Source organism: Rhinolophus sinicus, chromosome X (genome assembly GCF_036562045.2).
Source record: "Rhinolophus sinicus isolate RSC01 chromosome X, ASM3656204v1, whole genome shotgun sequence".
Lineage (NCBI taxonomy): Eukaryota > Metazoa > Chordata > Mammalia > Chiroptera > Rhinolophidae > Rhinolophus > Rhinolophus sinicus.
In genome coordinates this window covers 91,628,172-91,651,748 of record NC_133768.1, presented here as the reverse complement: position 1 = coordinate 91,651,748, position 23,577 = coordinate 91,628,172, and the positions used below count along the sequence as shown (strand labels likewise).

General features: G+C 37.6%; 1 protein-coding gene across 8 annotated transcripts in view; it reads left to right on the top strand.

The window, feature by feature from the left end:
* The window catches only part of SMARCA1 (SNF2 related chromatin remodeling ATPase 1), a 127,132-nt gene that overhangs the window by 77,158 nt on the left and 26,397 nt on the right, over window positions 1–23,577 (top strand). For all 8 annotated transcript variants that reach the window (XM_019719815.2, XM_019719814.2, XM_019719817.2 and 5 more), the window contains 2 exons: window positions 11,579–11,697; window positions 11,813–12,025. In XM_019719815.2, the coding sequence (XP_019575374.2) occupies window positions 11,579–11,697; window positions 11,813–12,025 (332 nt within the window). The remainder of the gene's footprint in view (window positions 1–11,578; window positions 11,698–11,812; window positions 12,026–23,577) is intronic.

Below are 23,577 nucleotides of genomic sequence, written 5' to 3'. Positions count from 1 at the left end.
CAGAGATATTTTATACTTTCATGAATAAAATGTAGGTGAGAGTATAAAATAGAATTGTATTTCTACTAAAAGATCATAAGATTTATCAAACCAAAGTGACTGTTACTGTCCCTGGTAGTTAGCTAATGGAGAAAAGTAAAGCTCTGATGAAACAAGAGTGGCTATTGGATGAACATTGATAAAATAAATACCCCACTGTGGGGACAGAGTCCCAGAGAGCAGTTTTGAGGCTCTCAACCTCACGTGGAAACGTGCTGGCTCGGATAGTAGATGGTTATCAGCTGTATCTAGTTAGTCATTGGCCACTGATATAACTGCCATGGCTGAGCTAGCAAGTGTGGATTGCCGCTAGCAAGGGGTTGGTTGGTTGGCAGAGAAGTGGACAGCAGGTTATGGATGGTGAGGCTTCTGCTTCCCACCAGCAAGAATATAGTGGTATGAACCCCACATCCATGGCTCTGTTGGTGTTCCTTTTTGGCTTCACCATATCCTGCATTTTTATGTGGGGAGCGGGACCAGAGACAGTGCATGACACCCACTTTCCCACCTCTGGAATTTGGTCCTCTCCTAGGCAAGTCAAGTTTCAGACTTCCGGTTCAGTGGATTCAATTAGTGTCTTTCTAGGCCATGCTTGAAGTAGAGAATTCCTATCAGGCCCTTTTAGATCCTCAGACACCCTCAGGATTCCGGTAAACTTCAGGCAGGTCATGTGGACTCCATGAACTCCAGGCAAGCTGCAATAAATCTAAAACTGCTTGAATAAATTTGTTGATAGATCCTAGGAACATATTCCTCTCTTACTCAGCTGTGTCTTTGGGCTTTTTTTTAAAATATATTGGGGTGACAATTGTTAGTAAAATTACATAGATATCAGGTGTACAATTCTGTATTGCATCATCTAAATATCCCATTGTGTGTTCACCACCCAGAGTCAGTTCTCCTTCCATCACCATATATTTGATCCCCCTTACCCTCATCTCCCAACCCCCTCCCCCCTTACCCTCTGGCAACCACTAAACTATTGTCTGTGTCTATGAGTTTTGTTTCTCATTTGTTTGTCTTGCTCTTTTCTTGTTTTTGGTTTATATACCACATATCAGAGAAATCATATGGTTCTCTGTTTTTCCTGTCTCTCATATTTTGCTTAGCATTATACTCTCAAGATCCATCCATATTGTCACAAATGTTCCTATATCATTTTTTCTTACCACCGAATAGTATTCCCTTGTGTATATATACCACAACTTCTTTATCCATTCATCTATCGAAGGACATTTTGGTTGTTTCCATGTCTTGGCCACCGTAAACAAAGCTGCAGTGAACATTGGAGCACATGTGTCTTTATGTATAAATTTTTTCAGATCTTTTGGGTAGATACCCAGGAGAGGGATTGCTGGGTCATATGGCAATTCTATTCATAATTTTTTGAGGAACCTCCACACTGCCTTCCATAATGGCTGCACCGGTCTGCATTCTCAGCAACAGTGTATGAGGGTTCCTTTTTCTCCACAGCCTCTCCAACACTTGTTACTATTTGTCTTGTTGATGATAGCTATTCTGACTGGGGTTAGGTAATATCTCATTGTGGTTTTGATTTGCATTTCTCTGATGATTAGTGATGTTGAGCATTTTTTCATATGTCTATTTGCCATTTGTATGTCCTCTTTGGAGAAATGTCTCTTCAGGTCATCTGCCCATTTTTCAATTGGGTTGTTTGTTTTTTTGTTGTTGAGTTGCATGAGTTCCTTGTACAGTTTGTATATTAGCCCCTTACCGGAGGCACTGTTAGCAAAAATCTTCTCCATTCAGTTGTGTGCCTCTTTATTTTGTTGATGGTTTATTTAGCTGTGCAGAAGCTTTTAAGTTTCATATAGTCCCATTGGTTTATTTTAGCTTTTACTTACGTTGCCTTTGGAGTTAAATTCATAAAATGCTCTTTGAACCCAAGGTCCCTAAGTTTAGTACCTATGTTTTATTGTATGCACTTTATTGTGTCAGGTCTTATGCTTAAGTCTTTGATCGATTTTGAATTAATTTTGGTACATGGTGACAGATAGCAGTCTAGTTTCATTCTTCTGCACGTAGCTAACCAATTCTCCCAGCACCATTTATTGAGGAGGCTGTCTTTTCTCCATTGTATGTTTTTTGCTTCTTTGTCAAAAATTATCTGTCAATAGTGGGGGGAGAGTGACGTCATCAAAATGGCAGCGTGAGGTGAGCCTCTGTAAAGCTCACCTGGAATTTACAACTAATTGAACAACAATGACTCCACAAAGGACTCCCTGCACAGCAGACAGGCAAGACGAAGAGGCCCACTACTGAATTCACCTAAAGGTGGGCGAAACGCGCGAGCGGTGGGGGGGGTGGAGGAGGGAAGGGAGAAGTGCGGAGGCGGGGCTCTTCAGGGGCAGGACACAGACCTAGCTCAGTGCTCCCAGCTTCCTGGATCCCAGAACTACTGCAGCTGTGGGAGAGGAAAGACCTCGGACTGCCAGGGCTCTGCTTATGGCCCACAGGGCTGAGGGGGCAGCATATAACACGGCTGAACCCAACGCTCACGGCAGAGACCTTGGAGAAAGACTGAGGGAAGAAGGCTCAAAACGGTGGTTTAAGCCCTCACTGCCGAGCAGAGAACCGAAGCCATAGGCACTGACACTAGCCGCCCCGCCCCCCTACCCTCCCAAAGCTCGCCCCGCCCCCACTTGCCCAGTTCTAGAAGTGGAACAGTAGCAGTGTCAGATCCAAAGAACAGAATAGTTGCTGTTCTGAGAATTGTGGACCGCAGACAGAGATTCGCAGCCCAACTAGTTCCGGCAAAGGGGACGGAGCTGTGGAAGTAGGACTGGCTGTGGTGGTGGTCTCCGCCATAGCTCTGGGCCATATCTCACACTCACCCCGCCCGTGACCCCACCTATCTGGGCGGATCCCTGCAGGAGTAAGCAGAACTGCTGAAACATACAGGCTCTGAATCTGGTGCAGGAAGAGCTTTGGAACTTCAGAAGCTCTCCGAATACCCACACGGTCACTGCACCCTGTGACCCAGGTGAACTATTAACAGAGGAGAAGTCTGTCTCCCAGGGAATTCCCCCATTGTGTGAGAAGGTGGAATAGTGCAGAGGAAACATAGCACTACCATGTAAGAGAGAAAAAAAGGCTGAAGTCGGAGAGAAAAACAACATGCTACCAACAAGTACTGGAAAACAAAAGAAAGACCTCTTCCTATCAACCTGTTGCAGAAGCCACTCCTGTAGATGTCTAGGAAGGGAAACAATAAATGAGTAATTGCAATGAATAACGAAGGCAACAGACAGCTGAGAAAGTGAAAAGTCTAAAGAAAAGGAACTTAAAGATTTGGAAATATGTGACTTAAATGACAGAGAATTCATGATTGCAGTTCTGAAAAAACTCAACGAGATGCAAGAAAGCACAGAAAGGCAGTTTAATGAACTCCGAAATGCAATCAAAGAACAGCATGAGCATTTTACTAAAGAGATTGAAATTTTAAAAAAGAACCAAATAGAACTTCTGAAGATTAAGAACTCAATAGAAGAAATTAAGAATGAAAAACCAGCTAAGGTAGTAGAGTTGACCACATGGAGGAAAGAATCAGTGACATCGAAGATAGATACCTGGAAATTACACAGATGGAAGAAGAAAGAGACTTGAGACTTAAAAGAAATGAAAGAACTTTACAAGAACTTTCTGACTCCATCAGAAAGAGCAATATAAGAATAATGGGCATACCAGAAGGAGAAGAAAGAGAGAAGGAAACAGATAATATATTCAAACAAATTGTTGATGAGAACTTCCCAAACTTGTGGACAGAACTGGATCCTCGAATCCAAGAAGCAAATAGAACACCTAATTACCTCAATCCCAACAGGCCTTCTCCAAGGCACATTGTATTGAAGCTGTCTAAAATCAACAACAAAAGAAAGAATCCTCAAGGCAGCCAGGGAAAAGAAGACGGTAACCTACAAAGGAAAGCCCATTAGATTATCATCAGATTTTTCAGCAGAAACTCTACAAGCCAGGAGGAGTGGAACCAAATATTCAAACTATTGAAAGAGAGAAATTATGAGCCAAGAATAATATATCCAGCAAAGATATCCTTTAGATATGAAGGAGGAATAAAGACCTTTCCAGACATACAGAAGCTGAGGAAATTTTCTAATACATGACCTGCACTACAAGAAATACTAAAGGAGGCTATTTGACCACCATCAACAGGGACAATTTGTGGCAACCAAAACATAAAAAGGGGAGAGTAAAGGCCTGAACCGAATATGGGAATGGAGAAAGTAAGCGTGCTGAAGAAAATGGAATACTCTAAATATCAAACTTTCTTTTACATAAACTTAAGGGTAACCACTCAAAAAAATCCAGAACTGAAATATATACTGTAATAAAAGAAGAAACAGAGGAAACATCATAGAATACCACCACACAGAAATAATAGACAACAACAAAAAGGCAAGAAACAATGGAGACACAGCCTTACCAGAAAACTAAAGATAGAATGACAGGAAATCCTCACATATCAATAATCACCCTAAATGTAAATGGACTGAACTCACCAATAAAAAGGCACAGAGTAGCAGATTGGATCAAAAACTAAACCCAACCATATGTTGTCTCCAAGAGACACATCTCAGCTACAAGGACAAGCATAGACTCAAAGTGAAAGGGTGGAAATTGACACTCCAAGCAAATGGTACCCAGAGAAAATCAGGTGTAGCCATAATGATATCAGATGAAACAGACTTCAAGGTGAAAAAGATAACAAGAGACAAAGATGGACATTTCATAATGGTAAAGGGACTATACAACAAGAAGACATAACAGTCATCAATATTTATGCCCCCAATCAGGGAGCACCGAAATATACCAAGCAACTACTAATAGAACTAAAGGGAGAAATTGACCAAAACACAATTATACTAGAGGACTTAAATACATCATTGACAGTTATGGATAAATCATCCAAACAGAAAATAAATAACGAAATAGCAGCCCTAAATCACACATTAGATGAAATGGACATAATTGGCATTTATAGAGCACTTCATCCTAAAACATCAGACTATACATTCTTTTCTAGTGTACATGGAACAGTCAAGGATAGAACATATATTGGGACATAAAATCAGCCTCAGCAAATTTAAGATTGAAATCATACCAAGCATACTCTCTGATCACAAGGCTTTGAAATTGGGTATCAACTGCAAAAAGAAATCAGGAAAAAACACAAATGCATGGAGATTAAACAAACTACTTTTAAAGAACGACTGGGTCAAAGAAGAAATTAGAAGAGAGATCAAAAGATACATAGAAACAAATGACAATGAAAATACATCCTACCAAAATTTTTGGGATGCAGCGAAAGCAGTTTTAAGAGGGAAATTTATCTCATTACAGGCCTATCTCAAGAAACAAGAAAACTCCCAAATAAATAACCTCATGTTACACCTTAAAGAACTAGAAAAAGAAGAACAAGTGAAACCCAAGGTCAGCAGAAGAAAGGAAATAACAAAAATAGAGCAGAACTAAATGAAATAGAGAACAAAAAGACAATAGAAAAAATTAATGTGACAAAGAGCTGGTTCTTTGAAAAGATTAACAAAATTGACAAACCCTTGGCTAGACTCACTAAGATAAAAAGAGAAGACACTAATTAACAAAATCAGAAATGAAAAGGGAAGTTATCACGGACACCACAGAAATACAAAGGATCATCCAAGAATACTATGAAGGACTATATGCCACCAAATTCAACAACCTAGAAGAAATGGACAAGTTCTTAGAAACATATAGCCTTCCAAGGCTGAACCATGAAGAACTGGAAAATCTAAACAGACCGATCACCAGAAATTGAATCAGTCATCCAAAACCTTCCCAAAAGCAAAAGTCCGGGACCAGATGGCTTCACTAGTGAATTCTACCAAACCTTCAAAGAGGATCTAATACCAATCCTGCACAAACTCTTCCAAAAAATTGAAGAAGAGACAGTACTCCCTAACTCATTTTATGAGGCCAACATTACCCTGATACCAAAACCTGGTAAGGACAGCACAAAAAAAGAAAACTACAGACCAATATCTCTGATGAATACAGATGCAAAATCCTAAATAAAATTCTAGCAAATCAAATACAACAATGCATTAAAAAGATTATTCATCACGACCAAGTGGGGTTCATCCCCGGGCACAAGGATGGTTCAACATCCGCAAATCCATCAATGTGATACATCACATAAACAAAATAAAGGACAAAAATCATATGATTATATCAATTGATGCAGAAAAAGCATTTGACAAGATACAACATCCATTTATGATTAAAACACTTAATAAAATGGGTATAGAAGGAAAATACCTTAACATAATAAAGGCCATATATGACAAGCCCTCAGCTAATCTCATAATTAACGGTGAAAAACTGAAGCCCTTTGCTCTACGTTCAGGAACACGACAGGGATGTCCCGTATCACCTCTGCTTTTCAACATAGTGTTGGAAGTCCTTGCCAGAGCAATCAGGCAAGAGAAAGAAATAAAAGGCATCCAAATTGGGAATGAAGAAGTTAAATTATCACTCTTTGCAGATGACATGATGCTATATATAGAAAACCCTAAAGACTCCACCAAAAAGCTATTAGAAACAATCAACGAATACAGTAAAGTTGGTGGCTACAAAATCAACGTACAAAAGTCCATTGCATTCCTATATACTAACAATGAAATCTCAGAAAAAGAAATACAAAAAACAATTCCTTTTGCAATTGCAGCAAAAGAATAAAATACCTAGGAATAAACTTAACCAAGGATGTGAAAGACCTATATGCTGAAAACTATAAGACATTTTTGAAAGAAATTGAAGAAGACACAAAGAAATGGAAAGACATTCGTGCTCATGGATTGGAAGAATCAACATAGTTAAAATGGCCATATTACCCAAAGCAATATACAGATTTAATGCAATCCCCATCAAAATCCCAATGGCATATTTTAAAGAAATAGAACAAAAAAATCATCAGATTTGTTTGGAACCACAAAAGACCCCGAATAGCCAAAGCAATCTTAAGAAAAAAGAATAATAATGGAGGTATCACAATCCCTGACTTTGGCTTGTACTACAGGGCTACAATAATCAAAACAGCACGGTATTGTCTGAAAAACAGACACATAGACCAATGGAATAGAATTGAGAACCCAGAAATAAAACCACATAAATATGCACAGATAATTTTTGACAAAGAAGCTAAAAACATACAATGGAGCAAAGACAGCCTCTTCAATAAATGATGCTGGGAGAATTGGATAGCCACGTGCAAAAGAATGAAACTGGACTGCTATTTGTCACCATGTACCAAAATTAATTCAAAATGGATCAAAGACTTAAGCATAAGACCTGACACACTAAATTGCATAGAAGAAAACATAGGTACTAAGCTTATGGACCTTGGGTTCAAAGAGGATTTTATGAATTTGACTGCAAAGGGAAGGGAAGTAAAATCTAAAATAAACGAATGGGACTATATGAAACTTAAAAGCTTCTGCACAGCAAAAGAAACCATCGACAAAATAAAGAGGCAACCGACTGTATGGGAGAAGATTTTTGCAAACAGTGCCTCCGATAAGGGGCTAGTATCCAGAATATACAAGGAACTCATGCAACTCAACAACAAAAAAACAAAAAAAAACAATTGAAAAATGGGCAGAGGACTTGAAGAGACATTTCTCCAAAGAGGACATACAAATGGCAAATAGACATATGAAAAAATGCTCAACATCACTAATCATCAGAGAAATGCAAATCAAAACCACAATGAGATATCACCTCACCCCAGTCAGAATGGCTATCATCAACAAGACAAATAGTAACAAGTGTTGGAGAGGCTGTGGAGAAAAAGGAACCCTCATACACTGTTGGTGGGAATGCAGACTGGTGCAGCCGTTATGGAAGGCAGTGTGGAGGTTCCTCAAAAAAATTACGAATAGAATTGCCATATGACCCAGCAATCCCTCTCCTGGGTATCTACCCAAAAAATCTGAAAACATTTAGAGATAAAGACACGTGTGCTCCAATGTTCATTGCAGCTTTGTTTATGGTGGCCAAGACATGGAAACAACCAAAATGTCCTTCGATAGATGAATGGATAAAGAAGTTGTGGTATATATATACAATGGAATACTATTCGCTAAGAAAAGATGATATAGGAACATTTGTGACAACATGGATGGATCTTGAGAGTATGATGTTAAGCGAAATAAGTCAGACAGAAAAAGCAGAGAACCATGTGATTTCACTGATATGTGGTATATAAACCAAAAACAACAAAAGAACAAGGCAAACAAATGAGAAACAAAAACTCATAAACACAGACAATAGTTTAGTGGTTGCCAGAGGGTAAGGGGGTGGGGGGTGGGAGATGAGGGTAAAGGGGATCAAATATATGGTGATGGAAGGAGAACTGACTCTGGGTGATGAACACACAATGGGATTTATAGATGATGTAATTCTGAGTTGTAAACCTGAAATCTATGTAATTTTACTAACAATTGTCACTGCAATAAATTTAATTTACATATTTCCATATCTTTAAGTTCCTGTTCTGGAGAGTTTTTCTGAGCTGTCTGGTTGGGTTGGTTATTCATGGCAATTATTTTTCTCTTCCTAGACATCTACAGGATGCAACAGGTTGATAGGAAGAGGTCTTTCAGTACTTGTTGGTAGAATGTTTTATTTTCTCTCTGACTGCAGCCTTTTTTTCTCTTACACGGTAGTGCTATGTTTTCTCTGCAGTGTTCCAGCTTCTAACACAATGGGGCGAATCCCTGCTCTGTTAATAGTTTGCCTGGGTTACAGGGCACAGTGTCCGTGTGGGTATGCGGACAGTTTTTATAGTTCCAAAGCTCTTCCTGCACCAGATTCAGAGCCAGTATGTTTCAGCATTTCTCTTTACTCCTGCAGGGATCCGCCCATAGGTGGGGACAGGGGCGGTGTGAGTTGTGAGAGGTGACTCAGAGCAATGCTGGTGACTACCACCACGGCTAATCCTGCTTCCACAGCTCTCTCCCCTTTGCTGGAACTAGTTAGGCTGCGAATCTGTGTCCCCGGTCCACAGTTCTCAGAACAGCAAATACTCTGTTCTTTTGATCTGACACTGCTACTTTTCCACTTCTATCACCTGGCAGGTGGGGGCGAGTCAGGCTCTGGGAGGGTAGGGAGGGGGCGGCTCGTCTCAGTTCCTACGGCTTCGGTTCTCTGCTCGGCGGTGAGGGATTTAAACCACCGTTTTCAGCCTTCTTCTCTCAGTGTTTTGTCCGAGGTCTCTGCCGTGAGCGTTGGGTTCAGCAGTGTTATATGCTGTCCCTTCAGCCCTGTGGGCATAAATGGAGCCCTAGCAGGCCGAGTTCTTCCCTCTCCCACAGCTGCAGTTGTTTCGGGAAGCAGCGATCTTGGTGCACTGAGCTAGGTCTGCGTCCTGCACCCCCGCAGCTCCCTCTCCGCACTTCTCCCTCCCCCCCCCTGCGATTCGCCCACCTTTAGGTGAGTTCAGTAGTGGGCCTCTGCGTCTTGCCTGTCTGCTGTGCAGGTAGTCCTTTGTGGAGTTATAGTTGTTCGGTGAGTTGTAAATTCCAGTGGAGATTTACAGACTCACCTCACGCCTCCATTTTGATCTGTGTCTTTGGTGTTGATCAGAACTAGATTAGCTGCTAAAGCATATGGAGTTAGTATGTGTCACAGCATATCCAACATGGAACAGGAAGTTTCTAACTTTCTGATAGGTTGAGCTCTCAAATTTAATCTAAATATCAGCTGTTTTGAATCTAGCACATTTTTTGTCATGGAAGCAATGTTGCAAAGTAGGTTTAGGTTTCTATGCTTGCTCCTTAAAGCCTATTTATCTTAGCAACTCAAATTCTGTGTTCTTTTGCAATGCAACATAGTAGGGAGGAAACATTACAATACTAATAAATGTACCAAAGATTAATGCAGTCTAGGAACAGCTCTTAAAATATCTATAGTGCGAATGCTTGAAGAACTCCAGGTTTAGACAATACATTTTTTTTTCTTTCGGAAATATGAAGGGGTCTTCTCGTGATTACCAGGGACTTTAGAGGTTGATTGTATTTTTTATTTTGTATAAATAAATCAGGTTGATGAACTTCTTTTTCCTTGATACCAACATAACATTTCTATTACTCTTAAACTTTATTGTGTAAGTTTAGGGCTTTTGGAGGCTTAGCGAAGGGAACAATAGACAAGAAAATAATTTTAGCAGCAAGATTTGAAAAGAGTGTAAAAGGATATGTGCAAAGAGATTTTCTGAAATAGATTTTTATTCAACGTAGCATCCATGTGTTTGAAGTTTCAAGAAAACAAGTGATTCTAAAAGATACCATGTTAGCTGTTCCCTCAAATTTGACACCAGGCCTGGTGGGATAACTAGCTTAGGACAGCTTAATTGGGGCTCTGTCCGAGGGTGGGGAGATTGGAGTGGGTTTATGTAATTGGTTGCAATATAAAAAGAAATGTGTGCAGTTGGCTGTTCATGAATATCTTTTACATAGCAGGTATTTAAATTGTGCTGAATGAATAAGTGAGAGAATGAATAAATGAACACAGGTGCTTATAAAAATCAGAGTGCTAAAATTCCTTTCTCGATAAGCTCTAAAAATGAAAAATTTGAGAATGCAAAGTGTATCATTAAGACGCCTTTCACTGAAGTCATAAGATGTGACATATTAATGCAGCCAGATTATTTAGATCCTTTATAAAATTTGGGTGACTTGGTGTTTTGTTTTTTTCTTTTTAGGAAAGAGTTATTCCAAGTAAGTTTAAAAAACAAGCTATAGGTTATTGGGCATATTTTAAGATCAGTGAGTGGTTCCAAAATTGAAGCAACAATTTCAGTGGAAATTGCTGCTTCACAGAAAGTTTAATAATCTGTTGATAATGGTTTTGTTTTTGTTTTTGCTTGCTAGGAAGCTATGTTCTCTAAGTTTATATGGCTACCCTCCCTCCTTTCCACTTTATGTGTTCTGCCCCTTCTATATCATGTTTGAATAAAAACATACCTTAAATTAGTATCTGTAGTATCTTTTGAAATCCTAGTCATTTGGGACAGATAATTAAAAATGCCATAGTATTTCTTGAAAGGAGACTTACTAACCTAAACCTCGTTGTTGAGGTCTTACTTTTTTTTTTTTAATTAAATTTATTGGGGTGACAATTGTTAGTAAAATTACATAGATTTCAGGTGTACAATTCTGTATTACATCATCTATAAATCCCATTGTGTGTTCACCACCCAGAGTCAGTTCTCCTTCCATCACCATATATTCGATCCCCCTTACCCTCATCTCCCACCCCCCACCCCCTGCCCCCGTTACCCTCTTTTAAATGAAAAGTTAGAGGTATTAAATAATTGAACATATTACATACAGATGAATCTGAATCTTAATTTTAAACAGTATAATTTTACTATATTCTCTCATGTTAATTCTTTATTCTACAGTTCCTTGGACTCATTTGCTTAAGATGATAGTGTTGTAAAGTAATAACTGTTTTTCAGCTGTATTTTGGGAACGTTGCAATGAGTTACAGGACATTGAGAAAATTATGGCCCAAATTGAACGTGGAGAAGCAAGAATTCAACGGAAGATCAGTATCAAGAAAGCCCTGGATGCCAAAGTACTGTATTTCATAATTGTCAAAATATTATTAGATTGTTTTAATTGATATGGTGATTAGCTTTGACTTATTACTGCACATTTAGTTAAAAGTGCTATTTTGTTTAAATCTATAGATTGCAAGATACAAGGCTCCATTTCATCAGTTACGTATTCAGTATGGAACCAGCAAAGGAAAGAACTATACTGAGGAGGAAGATAGATTCTTGATCTGTATGTTACACAAAATGGGCTTTGATAGAGAAAACGTGTATGAAGAATTAAGACAGTGTGTACGGAATGCTCCTCAGTTTAGATTTGACTGGTTTATCAAGTCTAGAACCGCCATGGTATGTATTCCTTATTTCTTCCAACTTCTCATTTTGAAATTTTCACATATTATGTATTATTTACTTAGACTGTAATTGTTAACATTTTGCCACATTGGCTTTCTCCTCCCCACCCGCATATGTATATACTTAAACATACATGCATATAATCTATAGATACATGTAGAGTCTATATGTGATATTCAGAAATACAGAAACACGTCTACATTCAGAAATACGTATCTGTGTTTTATATTCACAAATATACATATCTGTACTTCTGAACCATTTGAAAGTAAGTTTCATACATCATTTGTGTTCACCTGTGAATACCTCAGCATTCATCTCCTAAAAATAAAGACATTTTCCCATAGAACCACAATATCATTATCTTCCCCAAAAATGTTAACATTGATTCAGTAATGTCATCCGGTATATAGTCAATGTACAAAATTTCCTACTGTCCCAAAAGTGCCTTTCATAGCTGTTTTTTAAACGTGATGGTCCAGTCAAGGTTCACACATTACATTTGGCTGTTGAGTCTCTTTAGTCTTTCAATCAACAACTTTTTTTTCCATAGCAATGACTCATTGCCTTTTAGAATGTTCCACATCTCATTGTTTGCTCATTGTTAGATTTAGGTTAAGCTTTTTGGCAAGAATGCAACATAAGTGATGTGTATTTCTTATTGCTTCACATCAGCTGCACATGATGTCAGGTTGTCACACTTTTGGTTATGCCAAGTTTGATAACTTGGTTAATATGGTGACTAGATTTGTCCACTTTGAAGGTGTATTTTCCCTTTGTAATTAGGCAGGCGATACTTAAGACTGAAAAACTTAAGGGTTTGTTTTTAATGAGAAGTCGCGTCTTTATAAGAATATTGTGAGACAGAGAAGAAGTTTTGTTTTAGCAGTATGTAATTTACTCTGTTACTTTCTTTTTCTTTTGAGATTTTTTGTTGCTGTTAACTTCTAGTGCTGCTTAGCAGTGTGATGATGATATTGAAATAAATGCAACATGCTTTTAATGTTGACATCCATCTTTCATTAGCTTTATTAAATTTATTGGGGTGACAATTGTTAGTAAAATTACATAGATTTCAGGTGTACAATTCTGTATTACATCATCTATAAATCCCATTGTGTGTTCATCACCCAGAGTCAGTTCTCCTTCCATCACCATATATTCGATCCCCTTACCCTCATCTCCCAACCCCCTTACCCTCTGGCAAACACTAAACTATTGTCTGTGTCTATGAGTTTCTGTTTCTCATTTGTTTGTCTTGTTCTTTTGTTGTTTTTGGTTTATATACCACATATCAGTGAAATCACATGGTTCTCTGCTTTTTCTGTCTGACTTGTTTCGCTCAGCATTACTCTCTCAAGATCCATCCATGTTGTCACAAATGTTCCTATATCATCTTTTCTTACTGCGAATAGTATTCCATTGTGTATATATACCACAACTTCTTTATCCATTCATCTATCGAAGGACATTTTGGTTGTTTCCATGTCTTGGCCACCGTAAACAAAGCTGCAATGAACATTGGAGCACACGTGTCTTTATCTCTAAATGTTTTCAGATTTTTGGGTAGATACCCAGGAGAGGGATTGCTGGGTCATATGGCAATTCTATTCGTAATTCTTTGAGAAACCTCCACACTGCCTTCCATAACGGCTGCACCAGTCTGCATTCCCACCAACAGTGTATGAGGGTTCCTTTTCTCCACAGCCTCTCCAACATTTGTTATTATTTGTCTTGTTGATGATAGCCATTCTGACTGGGGTGAGGTGATATCTCATTGTGGTTTTGATTTGCATTTCTCTGATGATTAGTGATGTTGAGCATTTTTCATATGTCTATTTGCCATTTGTATGTCCTCTTTGGAGAAATGTCTCTTCAAGTCCTCTGCCCATTTTTCAATTGGGTTGTTTGTTTTTGTTGTTGAGTTGCATGAGTTCCTTGTATATTCTGGATACTAGCCCTTATCGGAGGCACTGTTTGCAAAAATCTTCTCCCATTCAGTTGGTGGCCTCTTTATTTTGTCAATGGTTTCTTTTGCTGTGCAGAAGCTTTTAAGTTTCATATAGTCCCATTCGTTTATTTTAGCTTTTACTTCCATTGCCTTTGGAGTCAAGTTCATAAAATGCTCTTTGAACCCAAGGTCCATAAGTTTAGTACCTATGTTTTCTTCTATGCAGTTTATTGTGTCAGGTCTTATGCTTAAGTCTTTGATCCACTTTGAATTAACTTTGGTACATGGTGACAAATAGCAGTCCAGTTTCATTCTTTTGCATGGCTATCCAATTCTCCCAGCACCATTTATTGAAGAGGCTGTCTTTGCTCCATTGTATGTTTTAGCTTCTTTGTCAAAAATTATCTGTCCATATTTATGTGGTTTTATTTCTGGGTTCTCAATTCTATTCCATTGGTCTATGTGTCTGTTTTCTGCCAATACCATGCTGTTTTGATTATTGTAGCCCTGTAGTACAAGCCAAAGTCAGGAAGTGTGATACCTCCATTATAGTTCTTTTTCTTAAGATTGCTTTGGCTATTCGGGGTCTTTTGTGGTTCCAAACAAATCTGATGATTTTTGTTCTATTTCTTTAAAATATGCCATTGGGATTTTGATGGGGATTGCATTGAATCTGTATATTGCTTTGGGTAATATGGCCATTTTAACTATGTTGATTCTTCCAATCCATGAGCACGGAATGTCTTTCCATTTCTTTGTGTCTTCTTCAATTTCTTTCAAAAATGTCTTATAGTTTTCAGCATATAGGTCTTTCACATCCTTGGTTAAGTTTATTCCTAGGTATTTTATTCTTTTTGCTGCAATTGCAAAAGGAATTGTTTTTGTATTTCTTTTCTGAGATTTCATTGTTAGTATATAGGAAGGCAATGGACTTTTTGTGTTGATTTTGTAGCCAGCAACTTTACTGTATTCGTTGATTGTTTCTAATAGCTTTTTGGTGGAGTCTTTAGGGTTTTCTATATATAGCATCATGTCATCTGCAAAGAGTGATAATTTAACTTCTTCATTCCCAATTTGGATGCCTTTTATTTCTTTCTCTTGCCTGATTGCTCTGGCAAGGACTTCCAACACTATGTTGAAAAGCAGAGGTGATAGGGACATACCTGTCGTGTTCCTGAACGTAGAGCAAAGGGCTTCAGTTTTTCTCCATTAATTATGAGATTAGCAGAGGGCTTGTCATATATGGCCTTTATTATGTTAAGGTATTTTCCTTCTATACCCATTTTATTAAGTGTTTCCATCATAAATGGATGTTGTATCTTGTCAAATGCTTTTTCTGCATCAATTGATATATTCATATGATTTTTGTCCTTTATTTTGTTTATGTGATGTATCACATTCATGGATTTGCATATGTTGAACCATCCTTGTGCCCCGGGGATGAACCCCACTTGGTCGTGATGAATAATCTTTTTAATGCATTGTTGTATTCGATTTGCTAGAATTTTGTTTAGGATTTTTACATCGGTATTCATTAGAGATATTGGTCTGTAATTTTCTTTTTTTTGCTGTCCTTACCAGGTTTTGGTATCAGGGTAATGTTGGGCTCATAAAATGAGTTAGGCTCATAAATGTCTCTTCTTCAATTTTTTGGAGGAGTTTGTGCAGAATTGGTATTAGATCCTCTTTGAAGGTTTGGTAGAATTCACTAGTGAAGCCATCTGGTCCCGGACTTTTGCTTTTGGGAAGGTTTTGGATGACTGATTCAATTTAGTTACTGGTGATCGGTCTGTTTAGATTTTCCAGTTCTTCATGGTTCAGCCTTGGAAGGCTATATGTTTCTAAGAACTTGTCCATTTCTTCTAGGTTGTTGAATTTGGTGGCATATAGTCCTTCATAGTATTCTTGGATGATCCTTTGTATTTCTGTGGTGTCCGTGATAACTTCCCTTTTACGTTTCTGATTTTGTTAATCAGTGTCTTCTCTCTTTTATCTTAGTAAGTCTAGCCAAGGGTTTGTCAATTTTGTTAATCTTTTCAAAGAACCAGCTCTTTGTCACATTAATTTTTTCTATTGTCTTTTTGTTCTCTATTTCATTTAGTTCTGCTCTAATTTTTATTATTTCCTTTCTTCTGCTGACCTTGGGTTTTACTTGTTCTTCTTTTTCTAGTTCTTTAAGGTGTAACATGAGGTTATTTATTTGGGAGTTTTCTTGTTTCTTGAGATAGGCCTGTAATGAGATAAATTTCCCTCTTAAAACTGCTTTCGCTGCATCCCAAAAATTTTGGTAGGATGTATTTTCATTGTCATTTGTTTCTATGTATCTTTTGATCTCTCCTCTAATTTCTTCTTTGACCCAGTCCTTCTTTAAAAGTATGTTGTTTAATCTCCATGTATTTGTGTTTTTCCGCTTTCTTTTTACAGTTGATATCAATTTCAAAGCCTTGTGATCAGAGAATATGCATGGTATGATTTCAATCTTCTTAAATTTGTTGAGACTGATTTTATGTCCCAATATATGGTCTATCCTTGAGAATGTTCCATGTACACTAGAAAAGAATGTATAGTCTGATGTTTTAGGATGAAGTGCTCTATAAATGTCAATTATGTCCATTTCATCTAATGTGTCATTTAGGGCTACTATTTCGTTATTTATTTTCTGTTTGGATGATCTATCCATAGCTGTCAATGATGTATTTAAGTCCCCTAGTATAATTGTGTTTTGGTCAATTTCTCCCTTTAGTTCTGTTAGTAGTTGCTTGGTGTATTTGGTGCTCCCTGATTGGGGGCATAAATATTGATGACTGTTATGTCTTCTTGTTGTACAGTCCCTTCACCATTATGAAATGTCCATCTTTGTCTCTTATTATCTTTTTCACCTTGAAGTCTGTTTCATCTGATATCATTATGGCTACACCTGATTTTCTCTGGGTACCATTTGCTTGGAGTGTCAATTTCCACCCTTTCACTTTGAGTCTATGCTTGTCCTTGTAGCTGAGATGTGTCTCTTGGAGACAGCATATGGTTGGGTTTAGTTTTTTGATCCAATCTGCTACTCTGTGCCTTTTTATTGGTGAGTTCAGTCCATTTACATTTAGGGTGATTATTGATATGTGAGGATTTCCTGTCATTCTATCTTTAGTTTTCTGGTAAGGCTGTGTCTCCATTGTTTCTTTGCCTTTTTGTTGTTGTCTATTATTTCTGTGTGGTGGTATTCTGTGATGTTTCCCTCTGTTTCTTCTTTTATTTCAGTATATATTTCAATTCTGGATTTATTTTGAGTGGTTACCCTTAAGTTTATGTAAAAGAAAGTTTGATATTTAGAGTATTCCATTTTCTTCAGCACGCTTACTTTCTCCATTCCCGTATTCCGGTTCAGGCCTTTACTCTCCCCTTTTTTATGTTTTGGTTGCCACAAATTGTCCCTGTTGATGGTGGTCGAATAGCCTCCTTTAGTATTTCTTGTAGTGCAGGTCGTGTATTAGAAAATTCCCTCAGCTTCTGTATGTCTGGAAAGGTCTTTATTCCTCCTTCATATCTAAAGGATATCTTTGCTGGATATATTATTCTTGGCTCATGATTTCTCTCTTTCAATAGTTTGAATATTTGGTTTCACTCCCTCCTGGCTTGTAGAGTTTCTGCTGAAAAATCTGATGATAATCTAATGGGCTTTCCTTTGTAAGTTACCGTCTTCTTTTCCCTGGCTGCCTTGAGGATTCTTTCTTTGTCGTTGATTTTAGACAGCTTCAATACAATGTGCCTTGGAGAAGGCCTGTTGGGATTGAGGTAACTAGGTGTTCTATTTGCTTCTTGGATTCGAGGGTCCAGTTCTGTCCACAAATTTGGGAAGTTCTCATCGACTGTTTGTTTGAATATATTCTCTGTTCCTTCTCTCTTTCTTCTCCTTCTGGTATGCCCATTATTCTTATATTGCTCTTTCTGATGGAGTCAGAAAGTTCTTGTAAGTTCTTTCATTTCTTTTAAGTCTCAAGTCTCTTTCTTCTTCTATCTGTGTCATTTCCAGGTTTCTATCTTCGATGTCACTGATTCTTTCCTCCATCTGGTCAACTCTACTACCTAAGCTGGTTATTTCATTCTTAATTTCTTCTATTGAGTTCTTAATCTCCAGAAATTCTATTTGGTTCTTTTTAAGATTTCAATCTCTTTCGTAAAATGCTCATGCTGTTCTTTGATTGAGTTTCTGAGTTCATTTAACTGCCTATCTGTGTTTTCTTGTATCTCGTTGAGTTTTTCAGAACTGCAATCTTGAATTCTCTGTCATTTAAGTCACATATTTCTGTATCTTTAAGTGCCTTCTCTGGAGATTTTCACTTTCTTTCTGAGCTATCTTGTTGCCTTGGTTATTCATGGCGATTACTGGTTTACTATTTCTCTTCCTAGACATCTACAGGAGTGGCTTCTGCAACAGGTTGATAGAAAGCGGTCTTTCTTTTGTTTGCCAGTACTTGTTGGTAGAATGTTTTATTATTTCTCCAACTGCAACTTATTTTCCTTCTCCCACACAGTAGTGCTATGTTTTCTCTGCACTATTCCAACTTCTCACACAATGGGGGGATTCCCTGGGAGACAGGCTTCTCCTCTGTTAATAGTTCGTCTAGGTCACAGGGCGCAGTGTCCCGGTGGGTATGTGGAGAGCTTTCGATGTTCCAAAGCTCTTCCAGCTCCTGATTCAGAGCCCGTATGTTTCAGCAGTTCTGTTTACTCCTGCAGGGATCCGCCCAGATAGGTGGGGTCAGGGGCGGGGTGAGTTGTGAGAGGTGGCCCAGAGCAATGGCGGCGACCACCACCACAGCCGGTCCTGCTTCCACAGCTCTCTCCCCTTTGCTGGAACTAGTTGGGCTGTGAATTTGTGTTTGCGGTCACAGTTCTCAAAACAGCAAATTTTCTGTTGTTTTGATCTGACACTGCTACTGTTTCGCTTCTAGCACCGGGCAGGTGGGGCGGCGAGCTCTGGGAGGGAGGGAGGCGGCTAGTCTCAGTGCCTAAGGCTCCGTTCTCTGCTGGGCAGTGCGGGCTTAAACCACCGTTTTCAGCCTTTTTCCCTCAGTCTTTTCTCCGAGGTCTCTGCCGTGAGCGTTGGGTTCAGCCGTGTTATATGCTGTCCCCTCAGCCCTGTGGAGCCCTGGCGGAGCCCTAGCAGTCCGATCTCCCGCAGCTGCGGTAGTTCCGGGAAGCAGCGAGCTCGGCGCACTGAGCTAGGTCTGCGTCTTCCGCCCGCGCGGCTCCGTCTCCGCGCACTTCTCCATTTCCTCCTCCCTCCACTCTCGCGAGTCTCCCACCTGTAGGTGATTTCAGTCGGTAGTGGTCCTCTTCGTGTTGCCTGTCTGCTGTGCAGGGAGTCCTTTGTGGAGTTTTTGTTGTTCGATTTGTTGTAAATTCCAGGGGAGCTTTACAGAGGCTCACCTCACGCCACCATTTTTCCGTAAGTCGGTTCTCTACTTTTTCTATCTGATTTATTTTGCTTAGCATTATAATCTCAAGATCCATCCATGTTATCACAAATGGTATTATTTCATCTTTTCTTATGGCAGAATAGTATACCATTGTGTATATATACCACTTGTTTATCCATTCATCTATCGAAGGACACTTTGGTTGTTTTCCTGTCTTGGTCACTGTAAATAAAGCTGCAATGAACATTGGAGCACACGTGTCTTTATGGATAAATGTTTTCAGATTTTTTGGGTAGATACCTAGGAGAGGAGGGATTTCTGGATCATATGGTAATAATATTCTTAATTTTTTTGAGGAACCTCCACATTGCCTTCCATAGCTACAGCACAACATTTAATAGAAATACATTTAAATTGTTGTACATGTTCAAAAGAATATTAAGAGGTGCATGTGTTAATAAGATGCAGTAGAAAGACGAGAGAAAATAAAAAAGGTAAGAATTGAGCTGTAGCATGGAAGACTGATACTGGATGTAGGGAAGAATTGTTTGACACGGTTCTTTGGAGCATTAACATAGATTATTGAAAAACAATGTAGAATAGCTTTTCTATTAGATTTGAAAATGAGATTCTGTTTTGACTCTCTGAAGGCTTTGGGAGAGAGCTGCTTGGCCTTTTAAGGTGCCTTCTAGCTCAGTGCATCTGTGACCATGTTTAGCAGAGAACTCCTTTCAAAAGCCATGCCTTTTTTTAAGTTGAGTTATAACTGACATAGAACATTAATTTCAGGTGTACAGCATAATAATGATTTGGTATTTGTATACGCTGTGAAATGATCACCACAATGAGTCTAATTACCATCTGTCACCATATAGAGTTACAAAATAATTTTTTTTCTTGTAGTGGGAAATTTTAGGATTTACTCTCTTATCAACTTTCAAGTATGTGCTACAATATCATTGACTCTAGTCACCATGCTGTACATTACATCCCTATTACTTATTTTATAATTGGAAGTTTGTACCTCTTGCATTTAACATTTTTAGCCATTTGGAGTTTTATGCGTGTAATGATCTTATTTAGAGCAGCATCAACAACTTGTAAAAGATAAATGACTACCTGCATTTTTTTGTGAATCCTGTTTTAGATCACACATGCCCTTTTATCTGATGGAATGTTTGCTGAATTTTGAGTATTATTTCAGTGATTTTTATTAATTTTTAAAAGCTTGAGAGTTTAATACTGTTTTTAGTTTCTCAAGTCATTAAACAAAAGCAGTGCATTGAAATATTCAAAAGTACAAGGAAAATCTTTTATTTGTAATATCAACATGACTGTTGAACTACATAACCTTCTATCATTTTCCAAGAAAAACACACACAAGTATATTATTAACCACTAGATGTCTCTGGACTCCTTTGTAAAGAATCTTTGTTTTCCTGTCTTCTTTCTACAAAGCATTTACCTCTTTCTTTACCAAGGATTTAAATCTTTAAATCTTTAAATCTCTGATATGTATTTTCCAAAGAGCAGATATTAACTATATAGGTGATTGCAAAATGAAGCCTTCATTTTGTCTTTTGAAAATGAAGACATCTGTGTCCTAATTACCTTCTAGAAGGTGGGATTTCTAAAGAATCTTTAAAAATGTATAATAGTTTATTTCAGATTTAAAATTTTAATCTAAAGTTTTTTGTTTGTTAACTTTTCTGTCATGAGGTTTTTATTTTCCTCCTGGTTAGTGGATAATTTTAAATGAATAGAATATTAGTATTCCTAGATGATCTCTTTGCCCCCTTATTTTATATGATTGTTCTTGTATAGCGAATCACATTCACAATCTAGGAAGAGAAATTTCCCTCTTGAAAAAGGCAGTTATGATTTCCAGAATTAAAATGTATTTCACTAAAAAATCACATCTTAGAAATACAGAGGATGTAATTGAATTCAGTATTTGAGTTTTACTATGTTCCAATTAAAATCTTATTAATGTTTAAACTTTAAACTTAATTTACTAAAGAAGCTATCTTTAAAAACATAATCTTGCTTAAAGATGATGCTCTTCTTTCCCAGAGACAACGATAAACAGTGTGAAATATTTAGAAAAAAAGTAGAAACCTTGGTAATTATATTTTATTCTGAGACCTGAAAGTACTGAATTCATGGCTCCTGATTTAAATAACAGTCTTAAAGTGCTTAAAGGCATGAACCTCTATTTCTAAATATGCCTTACTTTGAAAGCCTGCAGCTATAAGGTTGAAGATTTCTTTGAGGCTCTTCACCAGTTAAAAATTCTTGCTGTGCAAAGAAAAAAAATACGAGTCTTAGTTCCATTTCTTTATGCTAAAAAGATTGTAATTTCTTTCTCTGAGAACTTGTGTGGTCTTTAAGTATATAATCAGTCTCTATTGAACTACATAAACAAGTAGGAAGGATGTGATCAATTTAGATTTTTAAGCTCAGAGCATAGGAATAGTTCTATTTTCCTCCTAAGAAAAATATCTAAAAATGGGGTCTTAGTCTTAGGACATTCAAAAACTATTAGAATGAAAAGGACTTTTACCAAACGACTATAAGACGAAAGGATAATATTTTGTATTTATATAGTACCTTTTATGTAATGCTTGCCAATTGCCAATCCCTTTACCAACATTAGCTCATTTTCTTACTATTCATTTTAGGGAATGGATGTCAGGGTACTATCTCAATTCATTTAGTGATATACTGACGTGACTGGGAAATTTGAGAATCTGAGAGGTCCAAAAGATCTAGCATATTAGTCAGTGTACTGGAAAGGACACGTGGAAAGTACCCAAAGCTTAATCAGTACTTCTTTGAATCTTTAAGTACTTTGGTCCTTTTAAGTACTTCAAGGAGAAAAGGCAGAATTTTACTCCCTGAGATAAAGAACATTTCTTGATATAACCATTTATTGCAGGGTTGCTTTGACTATTAATTTTGGTAAAAAAATAAATTCTTATCTTTTAACTTCTGGGGAGCTTTTTTCTTTCTTTTCCTAGACTGCTCAAGAAGCTGTGTGCACATTGCCTGTGGCCATGTACCTTGGAGTTGAACCAAAGTATTAGTAATTAGTTATTACCCTGCCTTTTAAAAAATGCATTTTTTCTGAAAGCATCTCAGAGAGAGATCACATAATGTATACAATGTAATAAAAAAATTCGTGTTATTGCTTGTTTTCAAATCAATTTTATTATTAATGAAAAAATTAAGAAAATGAAATGCCTCTTTAGAATTATAGGAGAAAAACACTTTTTTAGAAAATATCACTATTTTTTATTTTCCTTTTTATAGGTTTATCAGTAATAATAAATGTGAATTAGATTCTTCATCACAGTCAGAGAAGGATTTTCTTTGTAGCTATTTTAGAAAAATGAAAGTCAAATTCAAAAATTTCCAACTTATTCTATAGTCAGAGTAACACTTTTGTTTGTTGCTTATGCAGCACGGTCGAGAAAATGTCATAAAGAAGGCCACTCATAATTTTTTTATATGTCAGTACTTAATTATATGATAACAGCTAAATAACCTTGATATTTTAGAGCATTATATTGTTAATGAATTGTGAGAAACATGAATTAAAACATTAATGGTAAACTGTAAAATGTGTTGATTAGTTCTTGTCTATGGAATTATTAAAATATTAAGAACCCAGTATGTTTATACTCATAGCACTTAAAAGACAAAAATGTCTCTTTTCAGCCTTAATTTTGAAAAGGTCCTGTATAGACATATGCACAGAGGAGATAGTGTTTAACTTTGCCTTGAGGGGTAGATCAGAGGAATGGCTTCACAGAAGAGGTCCTTCTTGGAACAAAGTCTTAACAAACTATGAGTTGCCCATGGGACTACATTCCAGGTTGTAGAAACAATATGTGCAAAGGTATAAATAAACAAGCACAGCGTATTGAGAAACTACAAGTAGGTTGGTATGATAAGGTGTGAGTAGGGAAGTACTGGGGGATGAGGAAATAGCTGGCAGCCAAATTACAAAGGGCCCTGTCTGCTCTATATAAGTCTTTCGTCATTAGTCTATAGGAAGTAGGGAGTCGTTGACAGATTTTAACAGGTCATTGTCATGCTCAGATTTACATTTTAGAAATATTGCTCTGTGGAAGTCTACCTCAACTACCCAACTATAGGCTCATGGTCCCCAAATTTCT